General features: G+C 32.6%; 3 protein-coding genes across 4 annotated transcripts; 1 reads left to right on the top strand and 2 right to left on the bottom strand.

Annotated features, from left to right (window-relative positions):
* Positions 1–173: 173 nt before the first annotated feature.
* LOC129311507 (uncharacterized) lies at positions 174–4,202 on the top strand. Of its 2 annotated transcripts, none has more exons than XM_054953871.1 (10): positions 174–430; positions 553–622; positions 822–889; positions 975–1,036; positions 1,560–1,641; positions 1,731–1,964; positions 2,218–2,346; positions 2,430–2,491; positions 2,570–2,686; positions 3,799–4,202. In XM_054953871.1, the coding sequence occupies exons 1-10, from the start codon at positions 380–382 to the stop codon at positions 3,845–3,847; spliced, it is 924 nt and encodes a 307-aa protein (XP_054809846.1). In that variant the 5' UTR covers positions 174–379; the 3' UTR covers positions 3,848–4,202. The 2 variants fall into 2 exon arrangements, with proteins under 2 accessions (XP_054809846.1, XP_054809916.1); XM_054953941.1 differs by having other exon boundaries at positions 175–430; positions 3,805–4,202.
* Positions 4,203–5,397: 1,195 nt separating this feature from the next.
* LOC129296474 (golgin candidate 2) lies at positions 5,398–13,265 on the bottom strand. Its single transcript, XM_054935104.1, has 10 exons — positions 12,890–13,265; positions 11,566–12,633; positions 11,173–11,283; positions 10,938–10,997; positions 9,220–9,277; positions 7,779–7,831; positions 7,494–7,583; positions 6,986–7,111; positions 6,381–6,428; positions 5,398–6,296 (listed from the first exon to the last, which is right to left on the bottom strand). Exons 1-10 carry the CDS (start codon positions 12,941–12,943, stop codon positions 5,949–5,951), a joined length of 2,016 nt encoding a protein of 671 aa, XP_054791079.1. The 5' UTR covers positions 12,944–13,265; the 3' UTR covers positions 5,398–5,948.
* Positions 13,266–15,396: 2,131 nt separating this feature from the next.
* LOC129303610 (ras-related protein RABA6b-like) lies at positions 15,397–19,254 on the bottom strand. The gene is made up of 2 exons (XM_054943070.1): positions 18,878–19,254; positions 15,397–15,964 (listed from the first exon to the last, which is right to left on the bottom strand). Exons 1-2 carry the CDS (start codon positions 19,114–19,116, stop codon positions 15,514–15,516), a joined length of 690 nt encoding a protein of 229 aa, XP_054799045.1. The 5' UTR covers positions 19,117–19,254; the 3' UTR covers positions 15,397–15,513.
* Positions 19,255–27,365: the final 8,111 nt, after the last annotated feature.

The raw sequence follows: 27,365 nt of genomic DNA, 5'->3' as shown, positions 1-27,365 counted from the left end.
TGAGTTAGATTAGATGAATGCAGATAGAGATTAGAAAAACCAAAAAAAAAAAAAAAAGTTCATTGGGAGAAAGTGGAAAGTGGGGGAAATTAGAAAAAAGAAAGAGCCAAGACGGCAGAACACTGTGAGAGGAGTGGATAACGTTAGCCGGCTGGCTTGAAAGAGGTAATTAGAATTTAGAATCGCTGGCAATGGAAATTCCTTTCATCCTCATGACGCCTACGTGTTCAAATCTCTACCTCAAACATTCCATCTTCTTCTTCTTCTTCCTCTTCCTTGTCAACGTTTGCTTACACACCTAATTGTAATGGGCTTTTCCTTTTTGAAACACCTTGCAAAGCAAGAAAGCTAACCTTCTAAACCACTAAGAAGTAACATCATGGGTACTGTTATCGACTCCCATTTTCTAGCCCTAACTGCCATGGTCACTGTAACTCTCTATCCATAGCTACTTACTCCCGCCCAACTTGTGTTTTTCGTGAAAGTTGAAGTTTTTTGGTTTGATTGCGTGCCTTTTATTTTTCTTTTTCTTTTGTTGGTTTCCTGCTCCAGATCGGATATCAGTTTATGTTTTTTGTGATCACCGCACTGCTCAAATTCGACAAAGTCACTGATTTTGCAGGTACGGCAGTCTTCTTTTCTGGTGTGGTATTCTAATTTTAATTCTTACGGTTCAATTTGATTGTTTTGTTACTGGGGAATGAGAAGAAAAAGATAAGTACGTTGAAATTCAAATAATGTAGAATCAATGAATGAACTCTGCAACCAGTCATGCCTTACATAATCGTTCAAATAACTCTTTTTCTTCTTTCTCTTGAAAGGAAGCACGAATTTCATAATACTTGCTATATTGACACTCGTGCTGAAAGGAACATGGTATTTTCGACAGGTATCATTATCTTTTGGTGTTTATCTGGTGAATTATCATATTAACTCCTACCATTTGTCCCATGATAAATCGCTCTCTTTTTCAGGTGATCCTGACATTGCTTGTTGTATTATGGGGTCTTCGCCTGGCGCTTTTCCTCTTATTTAGGTGTGTTACATATGTTACTGTCAGCAGAAAAGTGAATGATGTCTTGCATAGTTCTCTTGTTTTTGAAGTGAGTAAATTGAAGAGGAATGAATTGGTGGCTATAGCCTATAGGGTATAAAAGATAAATTGATTTCAAATTCTAAAGTTCCCATTGAACAAGTCTATTGAGTTATTTATGTAGACTCTTGGCTCCCATTGTCCTAATTATGTATGACATGTCGCATAAGACATTAATCAATCCCACGCAACATAATGTAACGTGTCAGACACTCTTTTTAATCCTCAATTTCTTGGCAACCATAGGGCAATTCGTGATGCATAATTGCAATCGTGGCAAATTATTGTGGGATGTTTAAGTAATTAAGTTTTGTTTAACATGTGAGTTCTCTCCCATTTTTCAAGGCTAATATTGTGTCAGCCTTTGACATAGCAAATGGCAAGCATCTTAACATTAAACCATTATGCGTTGTAGTGTTTCTTTGTGGATGTCTTATCATATTTACTTTCCAAATACTCTTACTAGGATTTTGCAATGGGGAGAGGATCGCCGTTTTGATGACATGCGTAGTAATTTGGGAAAATTGGCAATATTTTGGACATTTCAGGTTTCTTTCTTCCCCTATGTTTGAAATGGTATATTGACCACATAATTTGTAGTCTAATGTATTGTGGGATTCTCTTTTAACTAATGCAGGCTGTCTGGGTGTGGACTGTGAGTTTACCTGTTACAGTGATCAATGCTAGTGACAGAAATCCTTTTCTACGGGCTGAGGATGTAGTGGGGTGGATTATGTGGTGTGTCGGTTTTATAGTTGAAGGTACAGCGGATCAGCAGAAGTTGAGATTTAAAGGATCACCAGAAAATAGAGGGAAATGGTGCGATGTTGGACTCTGGAAATATTCCCGTCATCCTAACTATTTTGGTGAGGTTAGTGCCGCCGCCACTATTCCAGAATTGATGCTCTGCTGCTGGATGTTCTTTTGGTTTTACAGTTTTGTGATTATACCTTTTAGCTGACTATATTCTTATTGTGGTAAATATTGCTTTGCAATAGACAATGCATATTGTCCTTGTTGATCTTGTAATCTTATATTTTGGTTTCTCTTCTAGTAATATTTCTTATTTCATTGGAAATTCCTGTGGAAAACTAACTAGCTGAACTTCTTGAATGCTTAACCAGATTCTGCTTTGGTGGGGAATTTTTGTGGCTTCTGCACCAGTTCTGGAGGGTGCTGAATGGTTGGTAATCTTGGGACCGATCTTTCTCACGTTGTTGCTTCTTTTCGTCAGTGGAATTCCGCTACTTGAGGTTTGCCTCTTGCCTCTGACATATTCAAAATGGTGCTGCAATTTTTTGACATAGCTGATGGATGATTGAATTAATGGAAACAGGAATCAGCAGATAAGAAGTTTGGAAACGTGGAAGCTTATCGGATATACAAACGAAGGACAAGGTTAGATTTACCTCATGTAATTATTTGCATTTAAGTGTATCTTAAAGGAGAGACAACTAAGCTAAATCCTTGTTTCAGCCCTTTAATTCCGCTGCTTCCCTCTGTCTATGGAAGCTTGCCCTCGTGGTTCAAAACATTTTTTCTCTTTGAATTTCCACTCTACAATCGTAATCTTCCTCAAGAAGGACCAAACTGGTGAGTGACAATTTGCTTTTACTTGCAAAACATATGTTGGCTAAATTCTTTGTGCCCCCTTTTCTCATGGTTTAATGAGTTGGGATTTGTTTAATTGACCTTAATGTTGATTGTATATGATATTATGCTCATTAATTTACTCAAGTGTCCAACATACTTGAAGAGAGACAATTGCTAGACTTTATGATAATGGGACATGGACCATGCTGTTCCAGTCTGTGTTTCTGCACAGTTAATATATATATATATATATATATTTTGAAAGGCATCTTGGATTTAATTCATGACTGTTCTGTGTATTAGAATATCTTGAAGCCTTTACCTTACAGGACACGCTTTTTAAACTGCTCTGAGTAGCTTTTGCTTCAACTTGGTTGAGATAAACTTTTTTCAATTCCTGTTTGGGTTGTGTGTGGTGAGGCAAATTTTTCAGTTGCCTAATCTCGTGTCATATGTTCTATATATATATAGCGAGAAAATTGGGCCTAATGCTTCCATGACCCATCAATATATTATGTAAAATAATATCACCTATTGCTCCTCATTATTTATTGAAGTGACATTTCTTACACCTATGGATATTGTATACTTCTACGGGTTGTGTTTATTTCATTTTTTTTTTAATTTGACTACCATCATACATGTCTGGGAAATATTTCTAGTCTAAATAACTATCTATATATAATATAAAATTTATAGGGAGCCATACTATTCATAAGTTATAAATAGTGAGTACGGCCCCACTAATTAGTTATTACTAGAACCAGAACATTCCCTGCACTGTTATGCAAGGAAATGAAAATCCACGTTTAAAAAAAAAAAAAAAAAAACTCATCATTGCGAATGGCTGAAGGCAGTAAAACAGAAACTGCTTACTTTAGATTTTGTATATTAATTGATGCTCCTTGCCTTTATGTTATTATGTGGGAGTCGTGAATCTTGATGCTGCAAGTTATTGAGCAAAGATCGCACTGCAGGATTGTTTGGTTTGGACATATTGCAACTATTTATAAATAATTTTTAATAAAAAATGCCTGAAGTTTTTTGCTGTATCGTAGTATTCATGGCATCATTAGGTGTTTTATTAGTTTGTTATGAACTTGATATGCAAGGTGTAGAACAAGCAAAGGGCAAGGTGGTGATGCACTGAAGATGGGTTAGCACTTGGTTGTTATTCTTGTTGAGGCTCTGATTTTCCACTGAACTTGAAGCTGTCGTGGTTCATCATTATGGGTGCTCTGAATCTAAGGTGTCCTTTAAGGGCACTCTGTAAGTTGTGATGTTTAGCTCGGTGCACTTTAGACTCTTTGACGCTCAGATAATTCAATGAAATATTGGATAGTGATTTGTTTGTGTAATGTAATCGATTATTCACCAATTCATTTGCTCAAGCCTGCTGCAGCATTGGCTACTGTAGAGAATTATCATGTAAAGAAATCAATTACTAATAGATTCTTTCTGACTGGGGAGCAGCAATTTGAAACGGGTGTAAAATTACTGAAAAGCCCTTTGACTATGTTAACCCTCCTTTGACTAGTTTGACCATTGGTGCCAGTAGTTGGGCCAATGCCATTTGCAGCAGTTTGACGGCCTATTAATAAATTAATATTACAATAATAATGTGATAATTTATTAAAAAAATTAAATATTGTTTCTATGTTTTAGATGTCTTCGATAATGTAGGTGTCAACTTGTGACTTTTACATGTCATCTAGTATGTTTTTCACATAGGATCATCAAATATTATATATTCATTTAATGTTTCCCCACTTTCACTGGTTACTTCATAAAATTTCACAGCTCTTCCTTTGCCATTTTTGGCCTCAAAATAAAGCGCAAAACTTTCATTTTGTGATGATTTACAAGTTCCCCTGTAACATTTGTAAGAAAAATGAGAAATTTGCAATTGATGTGGTTTTTACACGTTTAAACTTTGTGTATAAAGAAAATGCTTACTTCTGTTGTGATTTCATTTAACTATGACATGTTTGATGAATGCTATTAAGTATTGTTAGGTTTGCCTCGTCAGAACTTGATATGTTTTGTTAACTTTGACCAGTCACATGGTTAAATTGTTTGCAATTTCATGCCAATGTGATTCTTTTAATTAGATTTGAATTTGAACCAAATCTCTTATTTAGACAACTAAAAATTTATGGATAGAAGTTTATCCAACTTCAAACTTTATTTTAATTCCTTTGTAATTTATAAACTCTTATTATTTCAAACCTCCATATGCACTGTCAGAGTATTGCTTAATAATAATAACCTCTCTAACTATTCAAACAAAAAATTTTAAATGTGTATACTTAAGATGTGGGATTTGAAATCCAAATTGAAAATTCAAATTTATGAATCCAAATGCTAGCTAAGATTAGTTTGCTTGTTGGCTTCCATTTGATGGTTGCTATTAAGATTTATCGTGGTGCATCTTGATTTCTGGTTGAAGATGATAACGATTTTGTGCACTGTGAATGTTATTACGGGTTGTTTTATATATATCAAGCAATCTATAGATAATTATTTGCAGGTAAGCATTTTTTTGGCTGAAGACGATATTGATTTTATGTGAAGCAAGCCACGGCCACCGCAACTTACTCATATTTCAGTTCTTCATCATGTACAGCGTCTTTTTCATGTCCATGCATCATTACTATTTCAAATTTCAGGATCTAAATTCTAATTTCTAGCACTTTTTGTGTGCGTGTATATATTCATGATTTTACAACTGGGATTTCATTTTGCTCGAATACATATTAAATGTTTCAGTTTTTTCAGTGAAGAATACAATGCCCCAAAATCTTAAAGGAACCAACAATCCCTTCTACCAAATGAAGTTCCTATGTACTGTTATAATTGCTTTTTTGTACTATAAAATGGAGATTCATCTCACCTTTCCTGGGACTTCACTAATGTTTTGAAACCCAAGTCACGTGCTTGCCTTTGTCTTTTCTTTTAAAAACATGTTGGACTGGACTAGGCCTTTAACATGGTCCAACCCAGCCCATCCCATCTTGACTGGCCCATGGGCTGAGGTAACCTTGCTGAAAACCTAACTAGGCCAGACCCGACCCCAGGCTAATGAGCAGCTTGGCCAGTCAGGTCCATGTTCAGCCCTATGTCCCCACATAATGTAATATGCATCTACAAGCATTTGCTTTCATCATGATACTCACGGGGGTGTTGAACACTCAATGCAATGAAGACCTCCCAAAAGGTGAGGCAAGCTAAGCCATACAAGGAACAAGGCATCGTAACAAAATCATGCTCCAGTGTTGTTAATATTTTCCAGAGATATCACAGCGCCAGATCTACCCTCGTTGGAAGCGCCAGAATGAGACATGAAAATGTAAAGCACCCAGAAATGAAGGCAAATAACGTAAACCAAAGACCATAATTTTGCCCTCGGATTCCTTCTCAGGAAAAGGGCGCCAACCACGAAAACATGATCTAACTGTCGAAGCAGTGACACCAACTGTTTCTTGCCTGAACGATACCTCTCTTGTAACATAGGCTTCAACTTTGAATTAGAGAGTTGCCATATCCCTGATTCCAAGTCCATTGACGTGGAGGCGCTTGACATGTTTTCGTCCAGCAACCTTGACACTGTCTGCCAAGTTGATTAAGAAAATTGAGGATTAAAGCATATCCAAATTTCTGAGAATTTGCAGCATGATCTTAGTTGGCAACATACCTCGATTCTAAATACAAGACTCGCTTTCTCTGAGGAAAGGGCTTCAACCTGTCCAGTAGCTCTTATTAAATAAGATCTCTAAAAGCAGCACAATTTCCAGCTAAGATATAAAGTTGCTCTTAAACGGTTCTCAATACAAAATATGCAAAATGAAAGAATAGTTTGATACATCAACGGAAAAGAATTTAATGTATAGGTCCTAGGACCCAAGCCAATAAGAAAATTAGAACATTTCTACAGCTTAGTTCCTACAAGAACTCCATAAAGAAGCCCATGTAATCGATAGAAAAGCAGAGCAACAACTCATGCTCGCTCAGGAGTGAATAGTGATAGCAATGCGATCCATCTCTGAGCAGTTTCAATTTCAACTAATAATTATGTCATACCAAAGCTTTTCACTCCCATTCTTATCATTATTTCTGCTCAAAAGAATTAGGTCAGCATAATTTTTTAAGGTTTTTAATCAAGAAAGAAAATGTACGTATCTCTCTGTAGTCTTTGCAGAACAACAAAATCTGCTTAAACAAAAACCAATTCAATTAATGAAAAATAATACTTCAGGTTAAAATCATGAAAAACATATGTTAGATGCATGAAAGGCACACCTTGGCTTGCTTTTGAATTAAATGATCAGTCATCTGACTAAGCCTTCGCTTCAGCTCAACTTCAACTTCTGTCGGCTCCTCTATATCCTTTCTTGTCAATTCAATATCTGCTTCGAGTTTCCTAGCCTATAGTGAACAAGTTAATAAATATTCAGCTAAAATAAATCACATTAGCAAGACAAGACTCAATACTAAATAAGCAGTATAAGAACATAGATTTTTATAACAGGAAATGGATGGGAGAAATATGGAAGTTCCAGCATAATGGAGAAACAGGAATATTTAAAGCATGGATTCTTTGAGCACTTCCTCATCTTTCTATAGTCTTATTAGATAGTCCAAATAATAAAACTATTCATTTGAATTTTGATACAACGAGAGGGCAATAGAGTTTCTAACTTACAGACAGGAAAATCTGTACAAACTATAAAACTACTAAAAGTAAGTGAATATGTTACTACTAAAGCTTCTTTTTCAAGGAAAATCCGCACACTAGTTTAAAGTTTACCTTATCTTGCAATTGTGCAACTTTATCATTAATGAAAGAATACTCTGCCTCAAGAATTTCTCTCTCAAATTCAACCCCTTTCAAAGCTAACTACAAAACAAAAACGATAAACAAATGTCAGGAATTTCATGCTAAAAAAAAGCTAACATAAAAGCTTTAAAAAGGAATATAAGATCCTCTAGACACTATTGAACTTGTGTAATCTCTTTTGATTTGTTAATGTAGCTTTCAAAAAAAAGGAATATAAGATCACACAAAAGATGACGAATAAAGAGTATAACTTGCCTGGTTTTTTGAAGATCCAGTTTGAGAAGGATTCTTTATACTCCTCCGGAGCTCTGGAAAGGTTAAAGAAGATCAAACCATCACAATGCCAGTTCATCTCAGTGCAATATTGACTTTTTTAAATCTCTAATGCATCATGCAAAAATATAAACCAGACCAATTTTCACCAGTTACTGGAAGACATATTTAACATAGGCTGGGTTCAATAGAACCACATCACTAGTACTAAACATACTCTATACCATCAGCAAAGTGCAATCCTAATTGATGCAGTTACTGAGTTGCCACAAGAACCTACCCTACACAACTTCACTCCAACCATCAATCGTGTCCCTAATCACATATGAACCACCTATTCTAATCAACATATAGTATTGCATCATCAACATGACCCAATCCACAGTGCTACTGAGATAATTGACCGGCTACACCCAAAGTCTTGCATCATCCTTCACATATGCTTGTTTAGCAATCTAGAATTAACCATCATCCAGCCATCCCTACATTCTATGCCTATTCATGAAATCATGCTTAACCGAGCTTTGAGATTTTTAGTATTTAGAACTGTAATTCTAAATTTTGTTAAGATTATCATGTAGCAAGGAACATCATCACGCATTGGAGGTGGTAGGTTTATTTGTTGACAAGATAAGGCAGGAATGGTCAAAATTGATCACTGGTCTCTCCCCACAGAGATCAAAAACTCGATGAAATTCTATCAACCGGTTCTTAACCTAAGCCCCTACTTCTTTTACTGTTGCCAGCCATTGTCACATTAGCACAAGCTTAAAAAAATTGTGAGAAGAATGAAATGAAGTCTCCTTCCATTTTCTCAGTGAGCAGACTAAACTTTTGGCTTGCATCATAATCACACCAGAATTGCACCAGCATATTCAATGGTGCAAACTTCAATTGATTGCCATCAATGTCATTCCAGCTCTTGGTCAAATTGGATATCCTGGACATGTATTCATACATTTGGAGAAAGAGTGACACAAAAGAATGTAGCTGTATATGGCATTAACATCTTTTAATTAGACTCCTCTGACATTATTTCCCTATACTTGGACTGGGATTGCAGTTCTGTGTTGATCATTATAACTTGTACCTACATTCTTGCAAAGGAATATTATTATTATTAATCAATAATCAATCATCTAATTTTGCAACATGCAAGAGTACACCAACTTGGCAATACTTAGATCCTTAATTGGCCTAAACTTTAATTCAGTATTTGCATGAAAAGATTATCATACAAGTTTTGAACGCGTTAATATGTTCTGGAGCTAAATTGAGGTACTATACAAAGCTCAGCAAATAACAAGTCCCATGAGAACAGCGTACTGTAGTGCCATTGGAAATGAGCTTTAAAAATGAAGTTCTCCAATGATAAATAATAACCTGACAATGAGTCAATATTTTAAAATTCAAGAGACAGTACCTTCATGAACCAACTCTTTTGACACAATCTGCTGTCGGAGTTCTGCTACTCGTTTAACCTGGTCCAAGAACATATAACTAGTTAATGCATTAATATTCAAATTTTCACGAGCAGTTTAAAAATGACCCAAGGATCAAGTGAGCATAAGTGTCAAAGCAAAACGAGCATATTTGGTAGATTCAACTTTATTGGGTGTGCATGTATATCATAAAATGAAAAACACACGTTTGGATCTTGAATATAAAACATATTAAATCATATCATTAAATAACAAATAGATAATAGCTTGAATTATAAAACATGGCATATATGTATATCTTCATAATATGCCTAAAATAGTCAAGATAGTAAATTCATTAATCATATAATTTCTATGCAATTAATTCTTGAAATAATATCAAAAACATCATGTTCTTTCTTTGTAAGAGGAATAGTCAAGCACTTAATAGCAACACAACATTTCCAATTTATTGCCTTTGCAAATTTTTTTTATTCATGGTATTACTATTTTGCCGCATTGGCTTGAATTTATCAACTCATCATCAATTCAACCATCAATATGATTAATCAATTCTGTGACTCGATATTGATCATACAATTTCTTTGTGATTGAAAGATCCTAAGAAGCTTAAAGGAAAGTTTTATTGCACTCTTATAAGACCAACTATGCTATATAGCAATGAATGCTGGGCTTTAAAAGGATAACAAGAGTATAAAGCTGGGGTAATAGAGATAAGGATGTTAAGATGGATGTATAGACATACAAGCAAAGATAAGATTCATAAAAATCACATGCAGAAAAGAGTGTGACATCTATTGTGCACAAAATGATTGAAAGTCATCTAAGAGGTTCAAAGAAGACCAATGGAAGCACCAATGAGAAGGGTGGGACAAACAATTCTAAGTCCTGTAAAGAAAGATAGAGGAAGACCAAAGAGAACAGTACTAAATGAAATTATTGAAAGGAATTTTTGGTTAACAATATTTCCAAAGCTTTGGTTGTTAATAGAGTATAATGGCATTTTGTAGTCCATGTAACTGACTCCACTTGATTGGATAAAACTCGTTGTTGTTATTGTTGTGGATCATATAATTTAAATTCTGGAAGCAGTAATTTAGAACAAATTAACCACTGATTCATATCATTGGCTTTGTGATCCATTACAAATAAAATTATTTGAATTGTAAGATTTTGATCGTTCTACTCGTTGCTCCGTGTGCTGCAGTTCTTTTAATATATTAGGCAAATAAAACAACTAATCTGCCTAAAAGCTGTCGAGCATTTAAGCTGCATTTCCTGCCTACACATTTTCCAGGTGACTTGAATTTTAAAAGATTCTTTAGATGTAGGAAAAATAAGGGGAGAAAGTAAGCTGATGTGTCATACCCAGGTAAGCAAATGTATAACATCCTACAAGCAAGTAGTCAATGAAGAAGAAACTACAAACCAGATTCCAATAATTTCATTGATCCCATAATTAGGGTATGCCAGAAAAATTCTAACCAAAATATCTTATAAACATACAGATGTCAACAGAGCGGCAACACTGGAAAACAATATTTGGCAGCCAAGTAACTCTAAGAAATACCCTTGTCAGTGAATTAATATTCCGAAGAGAAAAAGTACTCGGAACTCAGAAGCTTCTCCAAACATTTTCACCCAAAATTTTAAAAAATCTTGGTGGAAGTATGTCATCTGAGTAAGGATCTCAACATACCTCTACTTCAAGGTTCCACTGAGCAGCTGCAAGGGATCTGGCCAGATCAGCATTTGCTGTCTGCAAACATCCCAGATATTTATCAACAAAATCAATCGAGTCTTTCATGAAAACTAAATTTTAACATGCACATAATGATTTATTTACAGGAACATTATCTACCAAAACATGTAATAAGTTAAACAATACACAACATTAATATTTGTTACAAAAATAGCTTAATCGGGTGGAATACCTCCTGTTTAGCTAAACGTCCAAGAACTTCCATTCTAGTATTATTATGTTTTTGCTTTTCCAACTCAACAGCTTCCATTGTTTCCATCATAGTGGTTTGCAGCTGTGAAGCCTGAAGGAATGAGTGTGTAAAAATAAAGTAAATAATTAACAAAAAGAAAAAAGAAGTACTAATCAGAATAGTCTTCCTGTAAAATTGTAAAGGACTTTTAGTTCAAAAGGAGACAATTTAACACTACAATAAAAATCTCCCAATAAATAACCAAAAGGAAAGCAGGGCTGGAAATCCAAAATTTCCCTCAATAACTAATATCCTACAATCTGAAAGTAAAACATTACAATGCAGAAGAAAAGAAAAAAGAAGTTTGCAGCATTATAATATTAATAATGTTACCTCTTGTGCTTGTTGTTTAGCTCTCTCCTCAACTATTTTCTCCAAGCTTTGCTTCTCACCCTCTAATTTCGCTACCATATCCTCCCGTTCTTTGATTGCCTCTATTGCTTTAGCTGCTGCTTTCTCAGCAAGAATTCTCTCTCGCCGCCTTTTCCTTTCCTCCCTCTCATGCTCACTTTCAGAGCCAGATGAACTGAAGTCTGTATCTGAATCAGAAACATCACTTAACACGGAAGAAACTGTTCTCAAATCATCAGATGTTGAATTTCCAGAGACTGCATCAAGTCCATTCTTCCCCTTAATTGTACTTTTCGATTGACCTTGAACAATATCAATAGCCGTTTTGGTATCTCGCATTTTATTGAGTGACTGTAAAGATTCCGGTGGAGGAAGTTTGCTATAATCAACAGAGGAACCATTTTCTTCACTTTCCCTACGATCTTGTTCCATTACATGCCTTGTAGCACTTTCCGTACCACCCAATCCTTGTTTTCTTGCCTGCCTACCATCAGTTTCGGATTCTACATTTGAGTGCCTCCCAGCTGAACCTGACGAGGTAGACTCCTCCCCATCACTAGCCTTACCCTTTCCACTCAACTTAAGTTCTTTGACAGTGTCTAACTTCGATGAAGATTTTGAAGCATTGTTACCACTCTTCTGATTCTTCTTTACCTCCGGAACCAATAAATTAGAAGATAAATTCTTCGGCCTCCTATTATTTTTGTTTAAACCACGAATCGCAGTCACTCCATTACTGTGATTACTCCCAGAAGCTGTAGGCGGATTAGGCGTGCTAAGGAGTTGAGTCCAATCACCATCTGTAAGCGCAGGGACAGATTTGGGAGAGGCTTTTGGCGCACTTGCTATGTCTTTATGTGCATCATTAATCTGGCTAAAATTGGGATCACCACGCAGTTTGCCCTGATAGTTACTGTCCTCCGGCGGTCTTTTCTTCAACTGATCCTTCAAAGATACAGCACCGCTTGTCTTGGCAGTAGAATCTATCCTAGGTTCCTCAGATCGAAGCCTCTCATTCTTGCGAAGCGACTCGGCCGCTTGATTATCGATCTGAACCGTTCGTTACACAATCATACAGTGAAAATGGCATTAACTCAATATGAAAGAGAAAGTCTAAACTCATGATCTTCAGAGTAATCAGTAATTAATAAACAGGAGATAAAAAAATCGACGAATAAAATAACAAGTCCCCCATTCTTCTGAATCAAGAAACGCCCAGAATTAGCCCTCCACACCAGTTGTTTTCCGAAATATCAGAAAGGAAAAAAGAAAACGGAAGAAAGAGAGGAGAAATTAAGAGAATTGCCTGCTGGAGAATATTCTCAGCGGCTTTGAGTTTGGAGGAGATCCAATTCGCCATTATCTCCGATGTTCAGCTCAATTGAGACAGAGCCAATCAGTGAGCGCAAGCACGGAGAGAAGAAATGAATCAACAATCATAAATTCATAATCCATACACTCTCAATCGGCACATTCTGAGCGGGACGCAGCGTTTAAGCAAAGTTTGAACATTTGCAGAAGGTAGAAATGAGGAGAAGGAGACCCAGAAACGAGAAAACACTATGGAAAAGGGCGGACAGTGAACGGTATAGTGACATGCGGGTCGTGGAACATGTTTTGTGGGCCTCGACCTCGAAGTTGAGTAAACCACACAGTTTCCATGGGATGATAGGAACCCACCGACTCAGTAGGTGTAACACAGAAAGAGTTGCCCGCAGGGATAGGGATAACGAAGACTTCCTGACACGCTTGACCGACGATGACGGGCCACCTTTCCGCCTTTTCTGGGCCTCCTTTATTCGGCTTCATAAGGCCCATATAATTTGCCAAGCCCAATTAATTTGCCAATTTAAAAGCTGGACCTTCTTCCCATTCCTTTTGTTTTTATCCTTGACTGGCTGAACCCATGTTTAATTTCAGTAGGCATGATATGAAATGTAACATCATTTTTCAAAAACTTAATTTGATGAATTATTATCTATATTTATATGAGATTTAATAAAATTTTATATTGATTTAATTTGGTGAATTAGACTTGGAGAAAAAGAATGATGAATTATTAAAAAAATGTTATTTTTTAATATAGCTATCTAATTGGGTCATATTCAAATATTATCAAATTTAATTAGAGGTAGTTTTTTTAAAGATATTTTCTGTATTTGCACAGATCAAACTTGAGATCTTGTGCTTAAGTGAACATATCCCCTTCTACTATGATCAACGCCTGTTGGTGATTCATCCTCTTATTAATAACTTGATTTTCGTTCCTACCATTAACTCATTTTTAACTTCCTTGAGTTATGGACCCTCATAAAATCTAAAAAAAAAAAAACAGAAGAAGAAGAAGAAATAGGACTAGTTATTCTACTTGCCTTGATCCGGTTCTTACCTACCAATTGGGCCATGCAAATTTGAAATTAAAGTGGAAGTAAATAATTACTCATAAGAATGGCAAATAATAATAAAATTAATAATTGCTAATGGGAATGTTCTTGTGATATAAAATAGAAATATATTCCTTTCCGAATGTGGTCGCTGGACAAGAAATGGTGCTTAAAGTTAGGGCGGTTGTTCAGCACACATGCGTCTCCTTATAGTGCTGATTTCAGTGGTAATTAAATACTAAATGGTCTATTTGTTTAAAAAGCAAAAAGTGTATTCATCCTCTAGAATGTTTATTGTTGAGAGTATATATATTAAGTACTCAAGAATTGGAATTATTTCTTGAAGCGATGATATTTTTTTAGAAAGTAGGATCAATGTGTTGTACATATGAAACTTGAGAAACAAAATCATATTGTTTTATAATTCATAAATAATGTAGTTTCTACACACACATCTATATCGATAAAGAAAAAAATTGCAGTTTAACACGAACATGTATAAGGTTAAGTTTAGATTGTTTTTGGCTCCCCGTTGATTTTGGCATCAGTGTGATTTGCCTCAAAAGCTGTAAAATCACACTGGCAAATCACAAACAAACATATCGCTTTAGAAAATTATAACTTCAAATTCACATTATGTTGAAAAGATACAATTTACAGTATATCTATTATCATTAAAAAAAAAAAAAGACTACATATACTGGAAAGAAGATAAGGGAAAAAAGAATGTTGAAAAACTTTTTCTTGTACATATCACGTTAGTATGGTAAATCTAGAGAGTTGGCTTCAAATGATTATCCTAACTTACAAGAAACTTACAAAATTATGAATAGACTACCTACTAACAATATTTTTTATCTTATAATTTTTGTTTCAACTTCTTTTATAGTTAGTTACTCGGCTTTTTACTGAATAAAGGAGTCGTCTCTCTTTCTTCCCACCATTGTTTGCATTAACATGTGACTATTTGCGAATGCCGGTTTAATTAATTAAAGCATGGTGATGATGGTGAAACTCAAAAGCCAGTTTTAATTCATTCGAGTAACAATTAAGGTTTTTCCAGGTTGATATAACGATAGAAAAATAACAGAAAACATATATGGCCTTTCTCGATCTGTTACCAAAAGCTCATAACTAAAACTAAACCAGAGTTAATTAGAGTATTTTATGGTGCTTTAATTTATAACAACTTTCTTGTCCCATTTCAACTATATATTGTCTTTTGCATTCTTGCTGGGGTAGTTATAGTGTGAATAAAAAAAAATCCGATAATGAACATAATCGTGGCTAAGAAACTCAAAAACAGAGTGTCAAATTAATGCGAGTCAGTGAATGATATTTGTTATCAAGTTTCAACAAAAACGTGTCAATAGTTCTTTTTACAGATGAACCTCAAGGCTTTTAAAAAAGAATGTCATTTAGTACTATATTTTCAACTAAAAAAACTCGATGTCATCAAAAGCTTAAAGATCTTTACACAAGGCTATATATATATATATAGTGGCAAATGAAATCGAAAAATCAAATTAAAGGGATTCATAATGAATCATCTAGAACAGCAATTAGTGGGCTGTTTGGTAGCAGTAACTTCGTCAAGAGCCAAATTGATCTCCTTCCCAGAAGGAATATTGTATCTGGCAACATTATTAATGTCGTTAGCAGCTTCCAAGGTCATCTTGTGGTTGGTGATATCATGAATCTTGTTGATCATATGCAAGAAGGCTTCTTCAACGTTGACATTCTGCAATGCTGAGGTTTCCATGAAACACAGGCCTTCTGCTTCTGCCAGCTTCCTGCCTTCTTCTTCATCCACTTGTCTTGATTCCATCAGATCGGATTTGTTGCCAACCAGGATGATGACCATGTCGTCGTTCCCAAACTCCCGGAGCTCCCTAAGCCATTTTCTCACGCTCTCGTAGGTTTCCTTTTTGGTAATGTCGTACACTAGTAATGCTCCCAAGGCTCCTCTGTAGTATGAACTCGTGATTGCTCTAAACCTGCGTTGTAATAATACAATTAATTGGACATTTTTGTTTATGTGTGAGCAAAATGTAAAGTCAAAGCAATTAGACAGTAACATCTATGTATGTGTGCATGAATCAGTATATGGGCGAAAAAAAAAGAAAAGGCTTTCATATCAATATATAACACAAATTTTATAATATGATAGATTGTTCACAAGTCTTGGGATTAACATTCACTGATGATGAACAAAAGCTAGGCTCATTCTAATTTCTTACAGTACTACATGCAAGCATGACACATAATTGACAATGATTTCAAGCATTATTTTTTCTTGTATGAATAACTCTCTTGAATTATATGAATCATGTCTAAGTAATTTTTTTAAAAAAATTCAAATAACTGCTTAAATATATTACATTTTCATCACAAAAATAATGAATTAATAGTACAAGATTACTTGAATGAATTTAAAAATTAAGAGATTCATTTTCAATTTTTTTTAAAAAAATATTTTCACACCTCTAAAAAATTTATGAAATTATGTGCAATCTGACTGAGCGCAATAATTCACGATGCATTCAATTAAAGAATCTATAAGCAAGCGTGTCATAAAACCCAAAATGAAAGGATACCCAGTTTAATTATTGAAGAAAAAGAAAAGGATTTTGGTAAGTGTTCTCTTTTTGAGTTAGGTGATTGAATCTAGGATGCAATGAATGAGTATGAGGAAGGAAAGGCATTTTATAGATTAAAGGATCAAAATTAAATGAGAAGTGAAATGATTAACGAGCAGTGATGATTTTATATAAAAAAAGAAAATGCTGAAATGTAGGGTTGGTGAACAACCTTCCTTTATGTCACATGCTTCCCTCTACCCCCATTCATTACCAATATGCCTTTCTGTACTACTTTCCCCCACATAATTCTAATCAAAATAAAAGAAATAAAAACCTAAAAGTTAATTTGCGAAGTTGACAATTAAAAAAAAAAGAGCTATCGAAATTAAAATTCAACTTAAAAATTATAAAAACTAGTTGTTATTGTTAAAAGTGCTTCTTTATATTGTTGGACTTGTTAAAAAAGTGTTTTGAATCTGCTATTAATTAGGTGCTTAAATGACAATTTTATAAACTTTGGGTGTTTAGATATCATTGTCTAAAGAGTAATTTCTATCTTGGAGCTCACTAATTTAATTGCCATATTTTAGTCAAGATTTTTAATTGCCTTCAGAAAGCAATCAATGCAAGATAACGTTTTGTTAATTAAGAATGAAATCTATGGCGAGTATAGAAGCAAGAAGGATCGATCTAATAAAGAATGTAGATAGCTAAAAATTTTCTAATTTAGGGTTAGCCCTATTCTCTTGCTAAACAACTTTTAATGACATTTTCTCACTTCAATTTGATTGAATAAGACTTCTTTTTTAAGGAGGAAAAAAAAAAACTCTTCTAGCATGCATGCAGAAACAAAAAAAGAGAGTACTTGTTCTTATCTCATACTGAAGAGACAGAGCGAATCAACATGTGAAATGTTATTTTCACGAACATGTTTTTGTGTGACACCACATCTAATAAACCAACAGATACAAGTGACTTGACCTTGCAGGGACCTTTTATTGAATTTGTTTGTTACATGAAATGAAATAAATGAAATAACTGGATAATTTAATAAATGGAATATAACATTAAAAAATTGTTCAATTACCAACATAAAACTTAATTAAAATTTTCAACATAAAATTTAATTTTAATAATATAAGTCCAAACACCCAAACAATTGTATCAAAAAAAGTGAAAAACAGCCAAAACAAATATGATGGTTAAAAAAATAAAAAAATTTGATGGGCCCACAGTTTGAAAAATCCTCATCGTACATTCCTACTATCCTTGCCAAAAATTCGCCTATATATACAAAAAAAAATATACATAAATATATCAAAGTATGTCTTACTTAAAAAAAAATATATGTTTATTAAGAATTGATTATTTTACGTCCTATATATCTGGTTAAAAATAAACTTTAATTTTTCATACAGTATCTACTATCTAGCATAATGTTATCATAACCAAATTAATTAAATGTGTTAAATCACTCGTATTGTTTAAAAAATAAAAAAATTCTCATTACCTGTATCAAATATATCATTTTTAAAAATATTCTCCCTATCATATATGACTCGTTATCTTACTCATTTAAAATTGGTGAAAGGGTAAAATAAAATTAGAAGGAAAGCAATAAATAACCTGTCTTTTATTATATATATATATATATATATAAAATGACTTATAAAAACAATGTGATATGTGTGTGTTAAAATATTTTTTTACCTTATATAAAACAGCCAATGCTAAACTTGCTAAAACCGAATGGACTTGGGAATCATCGTAAATTGAGATACTTCAAAAGTCCCACGTCACTGTTCCTGATTTTTCTCTCTTTTTTTCGGTTTCACCCTAACAAAAGCAAACAATATTGCCTCCAAAACGAAACCCAACAAAACAAACCGAAAGCAAACAAACATCACTGTTAGGTTATTAAAATTTTGAATCGAAATATACAGAAGCAAGACAAGAGAAGTGGAAGGAAAATCATTATTAATGTGAACAAAAGTACAAGGAAATTCAAAATCTAATAATGATTTAAGTCAAATTAATTTAACGTCTGAATTAAGGAAACCCTCAGCGTGGAGCCCAACTTTGAATGAAAACCCGAAGTTCCCTAACTTTGTTTCCGAGAAGAAGAAACCAGAAAAATGTTTAAAAAGCCATTCAATTCCAAACTGAGTTTTTCAAATTCAAAAGGTCTTCAATTTTTATTTGATGATTCACTGAATGAAACAAAACTCATCGGCACATACGAAGATCGATCAGAAAACAGAGCTGCAGAGCAGGAAACCATCAATTAAAGATCGCAAAGAAGAGAAAGAAAGTGAATTAAGTAGGAACCTTTCTTGGCCGGCGGTGTCCCATATCTGAGCTTTGATGAGTTTATCGGCGACTTTGATGTTTCTGTAAGCAAATTCGACTCCGATGGTTGGCTTCGAATCCAAACGGAATTCATCGTTCGCGAACCTCGAAAGAAGATTCGATTTCCCGACTCCTGAATCCCCAATCAGAACGGCTTTGAACAGGTAATCACACTCCTCGTCAAATGCTTCATGATGACGACGATAATGATTAGCCATGAATTTCACTGATAAAGCTTCGAAGTAGATGAGTTAAATTCGCAGGAAAACCAGAAGCAGAAGGTAAAGAAGAAGGCAGAAGAGAAGTAATGAATTTGAAGACTAAGGAACGAAGGAAGGAGAAGCCGCGCTGATTGGCTGCAAAGTGATGATCACATTTATATATACAGTTCTAATTTCTAAAGCAATCACATTATTACCATTTCTTTCTTTTTTTTCTTTTTTAAGAAGGCATATCTTCATCTGTATAATAAAGTTTATAATAATTCAAAGTTCTTTATTCATCTTAAATTATAAAACAATTTTAAATAAAATTTTATTGATAAATTTTATTAAATTTATTTAATAAATTTATTTTTTTAAAATAAAAATATGAACTTTTAAAGATACTCATCATTTAATATATAAAAAAGAGAGTAATAAAAATTAATTATAAAGAAAAAAATAATAATATTAAAATTGGTACATTTAATAAAATCTTAATCTATCCAAAATATTTATATTTTAAAAAAAATTATTTTTAAAAGTGCCTTATAATTTGGAATGAAAGAAATATTTCTCAATTTAATATTATAAAATATTTTAAAATATCATGTTAAAAAATATCAAATTTGATGTGTAATTAATATAATTTTTCTTCATAAATATCCTTAATCAAGGTACAATTAATAAAGTTTTTAAATTAAAATAACTAATAAATGAAAGTAAACATAGAAAGAAGGGTTATTTTAAATACTATTAACTAAGTTATTAGGAGGTATAAATTAGTTAAAAGTATGCCTTATAATATTAAACAATCGAGTATTATTGCTTATAAGCCATACATGTATTTTTAGTCAGAGTATCTTTACAAGCGTAATCATTGACAAAAATATAAATTATTAAAATTTATGTTGACCAATTTAAATTTTATTAACTATTAATTTGTTTTGAAATTATTATTATTCAGTGTATAGTTAAAAATTATTTATTTTAAATTTAGTTTGTTTGAAACTAGAAGCAAATAGTATTACAATTTAATAATTAAATATAATAATACAATTTATACTATTGAAATGAAATAATGAAGAATATTATCGCTTCTAGCCCGTTCAAAAGCCGCATGAAGGATCAAATTTGTTGATAATGACAAGATGATTACATTAGAGTATGATGAAGGTGCTCGTTCGTGGGAGAGCCTACCCAGGTTGTCTCCAACTTCCGGCAAAGCCCAGTAACATTATTACACCTGTCCTTTTCGAAATATGTATTTATTTTCATCTGGGAAGTGGGAATTAATGGCCTACGTGGCAACATCTAATTGGTCCTTGTGCACATTGCAGGCAATAGGTTGGTCATGATATGGCTGCCACTAGGTTAGTTGATCGCCGTCCCACCACAATTGGGGTAAACATTTGTAGATTTTAGATTATGAAATGATCTCTAGGAGGGAAATTATGGGTGAATAGTCTCAATTTTTGAGCCTAATTAAGAAAAAGACTTGCAAGCAGTGTCATGAAAATTATATTGGATGATAAATTAAAAATACTAGTAAATATTAATTCTTATGATTCAACCTGTTAAATTGATGATTAAATTGGTAATATATTAATTGAATAAAAAATATTTATATACACATATATAAATAACATATTGTAAATACCAATAATATTATTCTTAATTTATATTTTTTTAGTCATTATATATCAAGTATTAATTTCCTCCCTTTTTTTTATATGTGTATTTTTTATTTCACTTATTTGTCCCATTAAAGCAAATGATTTTTCAATTTTTTCTGCAATTTAATCTATACAATAACGATAAAAAAAATTATGCACTCAAAATTTTACCACAACAATCTAGAATGAAGTTGACATTAATTTTTCTAAATTAAATAAAAATTATTATCATTAACGTTGGAGTAAAACGAAATATTCAAAACAACCCAATTCTATTCGAGTTAATCTTGGGTCTGTCAAAATGGTCCAAACCAAAAATATCCAAAACGGGCCCATATACTTTATATTCAGGTAGCGGGTCAACTGGTCTGACGGTCGGATTGGTCCTGCCTTAAGTAATGTTAAGCTAGTTTCCTATAGCAGGCCTAAAAAAAACTAGTTCACTATAGAAAATTGCGAAATGGGCCCATAGTTATGGGCTTGTTGCCTTGTTGACATTGTTAAGTAATGCTTTTTCGGCCCAAAAAAGACATTGTTAAGTAATGCATTTGCTTTTCTGTCATTTTTGTCCTAACTCACGGGCCGGGCTGGTTATTATTAACCAAGTCTAATGCAGGGCTTGAAAAGTACATATACTTTGCGGGGAGTCCTGAAATCCATTTATTCAAATTGATGTGTGAGGATGTAAATTAAAGTGACGCTAATATAATATTCATCTTGTTAAAAAAAAATTATTTTTTTTTTTTTTCCTGATAGAGGATTAAATATTATTGAAAAAAGATAAAACAATTGCATCAAAATATCACGGATGATATCTCTGTGACTGTGTAAAGATCAAGATAATGAACGATCCGCTGATTAGTCTCGCACAATATGGGTAAAGGGGGCGACATTGGCATTTGGGGGTGTTCTGCCTCAGTTTTCGGGCTGAGTGCACAACTGTCGGGGGCTAGTGCCGCCTCCCTGATGAGCCCATCGCAGGGCGAAACCAGTGTGATTCGTATGTGGTAAGGCTTGTCCTGAGGATTATGGGGTCTCCAGGATGCCGCACGGGCGCCGTGTGCTGCGCCAGACTCTCAGCTTGTGACAAAAAGCTCATGATACCTACCGGACTGGGCTAATTAGGACTAACCACAAGCACAGCACATGCACGATAATGAAACATGAACAAAATAACACATACTGATAAGTCCAAATTGATGCAGTCAACTTGGACCTTAAATAAATGACAAACGAGCAGTAAAAAAATACACAAACATAGTAGATCGTAAATATAGCATCAAACTCATGCTCATGAAACTTAACATGGACAACAAGGTCGTTGCATAATTGAAGGTAGAGAAGCAGAGGAAATGATGCCATTAACACAAACACAAAGTTGTTATTCACACACATGCACATATTCTAGCAACAATGAAGGGCTAAGAAGGAAGAACTCAAAAACCAATGAGTAAAAATTGTCAAGAGAAAAATATTCTGTCCTATTCTACTCTAAGAGTGATGCTAGCTAATACAAAAGAATATAATTCCAAAATTAGAGAGTCAAAGATTAATTTTATATAGTCAAACTCAGTCCTTATATCTTGAGTGTTGAACTTATTCGAACTTGTCCAAATATAAAAATTATTAAAACTTTTTTATTTTATTTTTAATTTTCATTTTTTTGAGCAAATTTCAATTTTCACATTAGAAATTAAGATTTTTCAAGCAACAAAACATAACAACACACCTTTTTTTCCCTTATCCATACTAGTCTGAAACGAAGCATTGAAAGAGTGAAAATAAAAATATATAAAGTAACCTGTTATATTTATTTTTCCTTGACATTTTCCAAAAAAGATTAAAAAATGATAGTTATTGAAATGTTAAAGTTTCATTCAAGGGTATGAAGTGTATGAGTAGTTTGTGGGTGCAAAGTAAAAATTGAAGTGAAGGCTAATTTCATTTTATTAAATAATAGAAAAAAATTTGAGTATTCAAGTCAAATGCATTTGAGTGCGATTTATTTAAATTATCTGAATAAACCCAAAATAAAGATTATTTTTTAAACTTTTAAACTTGGCCATACAATTTTTTGAGTTTATTAAAGGTGACCTATCAAACTTAGCCTCAAGTGTTGGGTCTAAGTATGACAAATCCAACAATAATTTCTATCCGTGCGTGCTGTGGGTGCATGAGGTGAGGACAATAACAGAGGATGAAGGGGAAGATTGGAAGACAATGGAATTTGAGAGCAAATATGATTTTTTAAAACATGTAATGGGCGGTAGTGGAGTGTGAGATATGAACGAACAACTTAAAAAAACAACCGAACACCCCCTTACATATATTGGGTAATGCAATTTTGGTTACCATTGCGAGCCGCTTGCATTGGGGTTAAACCAAAGGGCTTAAGATTCTTTTTAAGATTGCCTTCAAATTTTAGGATTACATTTAATTATGAGAGATGATTATTTTCTCTTTTTTTTCAATTAATGTTCTTAAATAGGGATAAATTTAAAAATTAATGCAATATTTAGTGGGTTGAACAGTATTTTCTTAAAAGAAAGAAAGAAAGAAAAATACGTCCTGTTCTATTTTTTTCTTTAAAAAAAAAGAAAAATACCAAGCATTTCATACTATTTCAAATTATTTCCTCGTTTTTTTAATGAAAAATGAGCTATAATATTACTTCAAAAATAAAACAATACACCAGAGATTTACAACAAAATTAAATAAGACAGGAACCTTTTAACTAAAAATGGTTGGCAAATGGCATTCTGAATCACTCTCCCAAGTCCCAACCCCACTTCCCCCCTCACTCCTCTGATGTTCTGATCGAATCCCAGCCTGGACGCTTTTGATGTGAGCAATAGTTTCGGGGAGAAACATCAAGTACTGTGTGCATCGGCGTATGAATTGGTGTAAAGCTCTCTAGTGATTTTTTAAATTTATAATTTTTATATCTTTAATTTATAAAACTGTGTTAGTTTATTCATAAACTCAGACTAAAAATAAATTCATTTAAACTTGTAAGTTGACTCTTTAAATTTATTGTTTTCGTGTTTCTAACTTATGTAATTGTGTCAACTCATTTATAAATTTAAATTATTTATTAATTTAATTTAATTTATTAAATTCGTCAATTTTTTTATCAAATTAAATGAGTTAAATATATATTATGTGAAACTCAATTCATAAAAATGGTATGACCTGAGTCAAAGAGAAATAAAATTCAAAAAGCAAAAACCTAATATTAATAAAAAAAAGAAATATAAAAAATAAGTTGTCCTATTTTAAAATTTCTATATTGAGTATGATAATTTATTAATATAAATAGATTTAATTTCAATAATTTAGATTTAAAATATATTTAAATTAAATAATGTCATATTTTATATTTTAATTATTCTATTATATATTTTTAATAACTATTTATTAATAGAGATAAACTCTTATAATTTTACAATCTGAATTTACGATTCAAATTTACATTTCTGCCATGAATTTATTTAAATTCACAAGCTTGACAACTTTTATTGTATGTAAGTTAATTATAATTTATTACCTTGAAATTCTATAATTATTTTACATGTCACAAAATAAAATAGTTTCTTAACCAAAAAAAATGTTTCTCAATCAATTAAGGGAAAAAAAAAAAATCTCTTTCTACCCCTATTGGCGTGGGGCTGGTATCTTTTTTAAAAACATTAATCTGCATATTTTTATAATTTTCTTCAATTTTAAATTAAATTCTTGTATTTTATTTTTTCTATTCTGAAAAATTAAAATTATTAGTACTTAATGATTAACTATTTCAAAACAAAATACTTTTAAATTTAATTGAATATTTGATTTAATATTCTGGGTAAAAGAAGCTGATTTAATACAATGTTTATAATTTTTTAAAATAAAATTTTATATGTATACAAATTATTTAGATGACATAATATAATTATATAAATTTTGAGTTAGAAAAATTATTTTATTAATTCTAAAATGATATAATCTTCTAATAAAAATATGAATTAAAGGACAAAAATGTCCTAAAAGATTTTGGCAAAGGATACCTAATATCCTCAATATTTTTTGTAGCAATATTATCTTGAAACTTAAAAAAATAAAATAAAATTATATTCCACTATTGACCTTTTCACATTAACCCTTACTCTATATTTGATTGTGAGGGAGGGGGAGGGAAAATCTCCCCTCTCCTTGTTTGGTAAGGTGGAGAGGAGGACCTCCCTTCCCCAAAATTGGGGAGATGCTCTTCTCTCCCATTAAGCTTTGTTTGGTTAAAAGGGAAGGAAGGGAAAGGGAAAGAAGGAAAGAGAAGGGGAAAAGAAAATTTTAAAAACACCTTTCCATATAAGGTGAAGGGGAGGGGAGTTTTTTTTTTTTTTTTTAATTTTTCCTCTTTTTCCCTCCCTTTTCTTTCAACCAAACAGGTTTTTAATATTTTTGTTAACTAATTAATTTACAAGTACCGCACCCTCAGTTCCCTGAGTTCTTCCTCCCTCTTTCCCTCTTCTTTTGTCAAGGTTTTGTGGCTCCATCGGCTGAGTTCTTCTTCTTCTCTACTCATTTTGTGATTATCTGAAGGCTAACCTTGAGGACAAGATTGTGGCTTCGCAAAACATATATATGGGTTTCGCGAACAAGTTCTTCCCCCACTAGCTTTCCACGATGATGGAGTTGTACACACAGCTTGTCTTGTCTCATCAATGACTTCCACTTTGTGCAATCCGTATTTGGGATTCCCACCTTCGTCGTGGAGGAAACCTTGACAACACTTCCAGGTTATTAGCCGATTCCTTCGATGAGTTTGACACTTTTAATGTTGAGACTTAAGAATGACCATCAAGGAGGATGGTGTGAGTGTGTTTGAATAGAGCGTTGAAGAGTCTAGCAGCAGGCACAGTGCAGACGTGCTCATCCTCAAAAGCGAACAGAGAGGGCAACATTTCAGACAACAGAGAAGAAGGTCAGAGGAAGAGAGAATTACATGCCTGAGCTTTCTAGGGGACGAGAGAAGCTTCTTGTTTGGAGACCCATACCCTTTTGGAAACCACATTCTTGTCCTCAAGCTTCACAGCCGCCACGTATCACTGATATCAACCTAGAAAGGCCCTGGCGTGAAGATGGTGTGGCTCTAATTGCAGGAAACAAGGAACTTGGGGGTGCCAGATTCTCTCTGATTCTTACTCTCTCAGCTTCTTAGTGGCGAGAAATTCAGGCCCTTCAATCTATCCATGTCCAATAATATCTCATGCCTAGCCACCCATCCCTGTTAAAATAATTTTTTTACAATTTATATCACTACTTTATATATACTTTTTATAATAATGATTTAAACTAATTTTTTTTTTTCATTTTTCAATTTGAAAACTTATTTTAAAAAATTATTCTCAGGTCTTTTTTGAACAATTTTTTTATTAAATAGGTCTTAGAATTTGAATATGTTAGACTATAGGTCCTGGCCAGCCTACTCTGGAGAATTTTTTAAAACATAAATATAAGTAGGTTTGTAAGAACCTATAATCTAACTTATTTAGATTTTAACCTCACTTATTTAATAAAAATTTGTTAAAAAATTTATAGCGAAGTTTTTCAGAACAAATTTAAAAATAAAAATTGAAAAAAAAAACAAGTTAAAACATCATCATAATATATTTACATATAATTGCAAAATAAAGTGTACTTTTTTAAATTAAATTATTTTAATATGAGATGATATGACAATACATGCAACATTTGGATATGGACTGAAGGGGAAGAGACTGAGAATATGAAAGGAACCGAATTTGAACTTGGGGTAAGAGAGAGAAGGGGCAGTGGAAATGAGGAAGAAGGGGTGCAACACGTGTAAATGTATCCGTCAATATATATGGGATTAACTACGGGTAAAATTACGCTCTCTTTTTCGTTTTTTGAGTGATATTACTTTAAAAAAAAAGTTTAGAATACCATCCCCCTCATAGAAAATTTTCAGGATATTTTTGTCCTAAAAAACTAAAAATACTTATATAATTTTAAAATTAATTACATAATTTTTATAATCTGAAAAAACATAACTTTTAATCCCTACATTTTACTAATGTTTTGTTATATATTCCTTCACTTTTTTTTAATATTTTTAGTTCTTATATTTTTATTTTTCGGTATTTTATATCCTTTCAAAATTTCTATACTTTATTCATTTAAGGACTTAAAATAATAAAAAATAAAAGAATAAAAACTCAAAATATTAAAAAAAAATACAATGACTTATAACAAAAGACGGAGATTAAAAGTTATATTTTTCTTTTAAAATTTGTATAATTAGATTGCCTTCTAAACATTTTATATATATATATATATATATATATTTTCATAAAAAATTAATAAAAATGTAAATAGTGTATTGAATTAAATTTTCCTTTTTCAATTTTGGCTAAAAATATTAAATTAATTTTTTTTGTAAACTCTAATAGTTTTGTTTTATAAAATTTAATAATTCATTATTAGTTTTAACATTTAGAAGTTAATATATATAATAGATCAAACTATAAAATTTTGGTTATAACAAAATAAAATATATAAAAACTTAATTTCAAATGGAATATGTTGATA

This window comes from Prosopis cineraria, unplaced genomic scaffold (assembly GCF_029017545.1).
Source record: "Prosopis cineraria cultivar Desert tree isolate PC_DT_omini unplaced genomic scaffold, ASM2901754v1 PC1, whole genome shotgun sequence".
Taxonomy (NCBI): Eukaryota; Viridiplantae; Streptophyta; class Magnoliopsida; order Fabales; family Fabaceae; genus Prosopis; species Prosopis cineraria.
Note: the sequence above shows the minus strand (reverse complement) of the source record. Positions and strands in the feature narration are given on the sequence as shown.

What these genes read in the sequence shown, in the direction of transcription:
- LOC129311507 (XM_054953871.1), top strand. Translation starts at nt 380, where the DNA reads ATGGGTACTGTTATCGACTCCCATTTTCTAGCCCTAACTGCCATGGTC. An exon ending in ATATACAAACGAAGGACAAG is followed by an intron (nt 2,492 to 2,569) that starts GTTAGATTTACC and finishes TCCTTGTTTCAG; the next exon opens with CCCTTTAATTCCGCTGCTTC. An exon ending in CCTCAAGAAGGACCAAACTG is followed by an intron (nt 2,687 to 3,798) that starts GTGAGTGACAAT and finishes TTGATATGCAAG; the next exon opens with GTGTAGAACAAGCAAAGGGC.
- LOC129303610 (XM_054943070.1), bottom strand. Translation starts at nt 19,116, where the DNA reads ATGGCTAATCATTATCGTCGTCATCATGAAGCATTTGACGAGGAGTGT. An exon ending in GACACCGCCGGCCAAGAAAG is followed by an intron (nt 15,965 to 18,877) that starts GTTCCTACTTAA and finishes ATTACAACGCAG; the next exon opens with GTTTAGAGCAATCACGAGTT.
- LOC129296474 (XM_054935104.1), bottom strand. Translation starts at nt 12,943, where the DNA reads ATGGCGAATTGGATCTCCTCCAAACTCAAAGCCGCTGAGAATATTCTC. An exon ending in CTAAACAACAAGCACAAGAG is followed by an intron (nt 11,284 to 11,565) that starts GTAACATTATTA and finishes TCATTCCTTCAG; the next exon opens with GCTTCACAGCTGCAAACCAC. An exon ending in GTCTTGTATTTAGAATCGAG is followed by an intron (nt 6,297 to 6,380) that starts GTATGTTGCCAA and finishes TCAACTTGGCAG; the next exon opens with ACAGTGTCAAGGTTGCTGGA.